The sequence below is a fragment of the Penaeus vannamei genome, chromosome 37 (assembly GCF_042767895.1).
Source record: "Penaeus vannamei isolate JL-2024 chromosome 37, ASM4276789v1, whole genome shotgun sequence".
In the NCBI taxonomy this organism is placed as follows: Eukaryota; Metazoa; Arthropoda; class Malacostraca; order Decapoda; family Penaeidae; genus Penaeus; species Penaeus vannamei.
The window spans coordinates 18,654,477-18,659,476 of record NC_091585.1 but is presented as its reverse complement, the minus strand read 5'-3'; the positions used below and the strand labels follow the sequence as shown (position 1 = coordinate 18,659,476).

Genomic DNA, 5,000 nt, shown 5'->3' with positions numbered 1-5,000 from the left:
ACGCCTTCGTAAGTAGCATTGTTTACTTCAAGAAAGATTTGGTATCAAATTGGTTTCGGTACAAGTTTCAGTGTCATAGACTAATATTTCATACTTGTCTTATTATTAGTGACAGATGTTGTTTCTTGTAAATTAAGATAGGTATATGTGACAACTTCATACTATTTGAAAATAAATAGATAGATAATTGAATGATACATTAACTTCAATTAATTATTTTCTAAATGAATTTAAATTATTTTTGCAAGTTTATTGTCTTTTGTAACTTTAGTATTAGTAGTAGTTTTTCATGTAAATTGAGCTCTATATTGCAGCTGCATAACCAGTTTGCAAAACTTGATGCTCAAAATACTTAGGAATAATATTCATACAGCAATAATCATTTTCTGCTCCAGAGTGGAAGTCAAGAAGCGCAAAAATGATATCCCTATACCAGAGCCGCCCAAGAAGAAGATTACCAAGACGGTGCCCTCCAGTGACCCTGGCTCGTAAGATTTTTTATTTTATTTATTTATTTTTTTTCCCATATATTTTTTTTTCGGTTATGATGATGTTATTTGTACAGAGTAATTTCTAGGTCCATATTAATTTAAATGAATCAAATCTGAAGTCAAAATCTCTTGCCTTATTTCATTTTCATCATGGAAATGGTTTCTCTCCCTTTGGCAGATACAAATCGATGACAGGTGGCAGCCAGTACAAGTTTGGTGTCTTGACAAGGATTGTGCGCCACATGAAAACGCGTCACCAAGATGGGGAGACTCACCCGCTCAGTCTCGATGAAATTCTTGATGAGACAAACCAGCTAAATGCTGGGCCAAAGGTCAAGCAGGTAGGAATGTACCTGTTTGTGGTTGTAATGGGGTCTTTGTAATTTTCAAGGTTATTTTCATCATATGTAATTTTATTTACAAGTGTTTTTTATCTGTTGGTGTGGTTACTATTATTATTGTTATTATTGTTTTTATTTATTATTATTATTATTATTATTATTATTATTATTATTATTATTATTATTACTATTATCATTATTGTTATTATTAATACTGTTATTATTATTACTAATATTATTATCATCATCATCAATTTGATAATTCTTCTTCTTTTGATTATTTTCTTTTCTTTTAGTTTTTTTTTTTTTTCAGAATGTAATATTTTAACTTTTCTCAGAGTAATGGATAAGATTTTGATTTAGTAACCATCTTTATTTATGATTTTACTTAATGTAATGTAAGTTTAGTAAAGTGAATTATGAACTGTGATCATGTGTATCCTATAATCCCATCCATAAAATCTGGTACAGATAGATTTCTTTTTTAACATCCACATAATTGATTTGCAAATGATAGTCCCATAAAAAATCATTTAGGGGAATCATTAAAAAATCTTTGAAACTGGACTCTATACTGATGAAAACCTCTCTCACTTCCAATCTAACCCAACTCCAGTGGCTCATCACTGAAGCCTTGCCCAACAACCCCAAGATCCAAGAGATCGATGGCAAGTATCTCTTCAAGCCGCCTTTGCCAGTGAGGGACCGGAAGAGCATGCTGAAACTTTTGCGGCAACATGACATGAAGGGGCATGGGGGGGTGCTGCTGGACGATATACAGGAATCCCTGCCACACTGCGACAAGACCATGAAGGTGAGGCCTGCGGATGAGGGCCTTTTCCATATGGAAAAAGGCATAAATACACATTGATCTGAATGGAAAGTAGAGTTTGCTCCTCAGCAGATTCTCAGTTGTGAAGTAGGAATCAACTTATTTTTGTAATTCTGAGAAACCAGTACAAATGCCAATTTTCAACCCTACATTACCCCAAATTCCCATACTGTCCCCATTCCACCTCCAAACCACCAATTCCTCTCCCATACTTTCCACTCTCTTACCATTATCATCATCATCTTCAGATGCTGGACTCAGAGATTCTGCGAATCACACGCCAAACAGACAAGAAACAGATTATCTTCTACCACGACAAGGGCATTAACTTCCCTGTGGAGAAGGAGTTCCAGCAACTATGGAGGAACACATCTGTTGATGGCTTGCAGGATGACAACATTGAGGAGTATCTTAACAAACAGGTTTGTTGTTGTAAAAGGTACTTTTTTATTGTTTGTATCAATGTTATCATCACTTTTGCTCATCTTGCTTGTGTTATTTTTATTGTTTATTTTGTCAGGCTTTAGGATGGCGAGTGAGGATTAGTGCAGCAAATTTTTGTTGTTGTTGGTGATATTGCCTTTAAGGACATTTTACCAATAATTGAGGAAAAAATAGATAGGTATACAGGTGGGTAATGTTTAATGTTTGTGAAAATAAATGTGCTAGACATCTGAGGTCATATAGCACTATGGTAAAGTATTATGTCGGAAAGGGCAAAGGAGAGTTAAAGATTATGATAAAATATTTTAGATGTCAAAGGTTTAAGAACATTATAGGTGGGTAAGTAAACAGATTAATATGTAAAGCAGTTAATGGATGTGCAGAAAGATGGAGAGAATACATCAGTATATTAGCATTAATATCTAGTCATTTAGTTAGTATGTGTGTACAAGCTTGTAAGAGTATGAAGGAGAGAGAAAGAGAGGGAGTGAGAGAGTAAGTCATGGAGCAGAAGGGAAGAAGAAAGGAAGGTATATATTTCTAGCTGATAAGTGCAGAAAGTAGCGAAGGTTTAAGTGTAGGAGAAAAGGAAAGAAGTATTTCCTGTTTCAATAATTTTGTAAAGTTCTGTATTAATACTGCCAATACCTTCTTGAATTATTATATATGTTTAGAGTTCCACTTTTCTTTCATTCATTGTTTCTTCCTCAGGGCATCAAGTCAATGCAGGACACAGGGCCAAAGATCAAGCCCATCCGGAGAAAGGTCAAAAAGGGCAGACAAAGAGCCACCAAGATCTCAGACAACGAGCACATGCAGGGTGTCCTTCAGATATATGACGATGTGTGATAAACATGGAAATTTTAGGCCACTGGAAATGCTGAGGTCCCTTTTTTTCATCATCATTATCATTATTATTGTTGAAAATCTAGGTTTCAAGTTAAAAGTTCGGAATGTATTTAATTTTTTCATTTTTTGTTTTGTTTTGTTTTTGTTTGTGTTTATGGGTCATTGTTTTATATACTGTTATAATTCTTTTTTTCTATGATCACTGATTTTACTCAAACAGTTCATAATATCTTATTGGACTAGAGTATGGCGCATCTTTAAGTGTTAATGCATTGTTTTTGAAGGATCATAAAGATTATAGTTTTATACATTTGATACCTGTTTTTATCCTTTTTTCTGATTCACGTAGGATGGAGATGTAGCATATGGAACTTTTTTTGGAATTAGAAATTTTATATTGCTACAGAGCTAATATACTCCTTAAGTTCATGTACTTGTTTGCTAGAGAAAAGAAAGATTGGAAATGTTTAAATTTTCTTTATACATGGTTTTTACTTTCTAGTATTATTGAATATTTATTTATTTATTTATTATTATTATTTATTTTACTTTTTTGGAGGGGGGCAAATTATTATATTAACATTGCCTTAATATGTTAGCCAAGCTGGCTTATTATGTTTAATGGAAGAACATGTATTTTATGGCATGTATTTCAAATAAAGGACATGTTTAACCAATGTGTTTTTTAATCCATTAAAATTGAAGTTTTTTTCTTTTCTCTTATATTCCATGTATGAAAGATCAAGCCTCAACCTGAATACTACTTTCTGAAAAGAATTCTGAAGAGGTTTAATGATTAGGAGAAAATTTTGTGGTAACACTATTCTCTCTCTCTCTCTCTCTCTCTCTCTCTCTCTCTCTCTCTCTTTCCTTCTCTCTCTCTCTCTCTCTCTCTCTCTCTCCCTCTCTCTCTCTCTCTATCTCTCTATCTCTCGCTCGCTCTCTCGCTCTCGCGCTCTCTCACTCTCGCGCTCTCTCGCTCTCTCTCTCGCTCTCTCTCGCTCTCTCTCTCGCTCTCTCTCTCGCTCTCTCTCTCGCTCTCTCTCTCGCTCTCTCTCTCGCTCTCTCTCTCGCTCTCTCTCTCTCTCTCTCTCTCTCTCTCTCTCTCTCTCTCTCTCTCTCTCTCTCTCTCTCTCTCTCTCTCTCTCTCTCTCTCTCTCTCTCTCTCTCTCTCACACACACACACATCTGTTATGAGAACTCACACATAGATCATTATTATTTTTACTGAAAGATTTTGAATATCAATTGTAAGTACTACCAATATTATCATGTGAACTGTATAAATTCAAATGTCATTATCAATGCTATAATTATGATAATCTATCTCATGATTCTGTGTGTGCTTTGTCTATCAACCATTCGCTACTTTAGCATATTAGTGTTGAATTTTATGCCTAATATTATATTCCTTGTGGCTTCATTATGATTTAGAATGGAGTGATAATTGACTACATAGATGTTAAAGAAATACACCACACTCACACATGCATAATGGCATCATATTATGAATCTATTAAAATCCTAGTCAGACTCCAATATTATCTTCGTCATTACCATTATTGTTATCATTATCATCACTATTTTTATCCTCATTATCATTGTTATTACCTTTACCATATGGAAAAAGGCTGAAATACACACTAATGTGGATATTCTCATTTGTATAGGAAAAATCTACTTTTTTTCTAATTCTGAGAAACCCGTACAAATGCCAAATTTCAAATCTACTCTCTTCCCCAAATTCCCATATTGTCCCCACTCCTATAAACCACCTATTTCTCTCCCATATTTTCCACTCTCTTACCATTATCATCATCATCATCAGATGCTTGAGTTAGAGATCCAGAAATCACACTCATTAACTTCCTTTACAGTCCCTAGGGAGGAATTCTTTTTCTTTTTATGTCTTGTTTATAGTGCGTATGTTTCAGATTTTGTTATTGTTATTATTATTATTGTTGTTGAAAATATGGGTTTAAAATGTATTTTTTTTATATGTTTAGTTCTTTCAATTTTTTTTTTTCTATTTTGATTTTATAG

General features: G+C 33.8%; 1 protein-coding gene across 2 annotated transcripts in view; it reads left to right on the top strand.

Annotated features, from left to right (window-relative positions):
- The window catches only part of TfIIEbeta (transcription factor IIEbeta), a 5,785-nt gene extending 2,155 nt beyond the window's left edge, over positions 1-3,630 (top strand). For both annotated transcript variants that reach the window (XM_027366981.2, XM_027366980.2), the window contains exons 2-7: positions 1-8; positions 396-488; positions 670-832; positions 1,449-1,646; positions 1,913-2,086; positions 2,820-3,630. The exon at positions 1-8 is cut by the window's left edge and continues 66 nt beyond it. In XM_027366981.2, the coding sequence (XP_027222782.1) occupies positions 1-8; positions 396-488; positions 670-832; positions 1,449-1,646; positions 1,913-2,086; positions 2,820-2,957 (774 nt within the window). In that variant the 3' untranslated portion in view covers positions 2,958-3,630. The remainder of the gene's footprint in view (positions 9-395; positions 489-669; positions 833-1,448; positions 1,647-1,912; positions 2,087-2,819) is intronic.
- Positions 3,631-5,000: the final 1,370 nt, after the last annotated feature.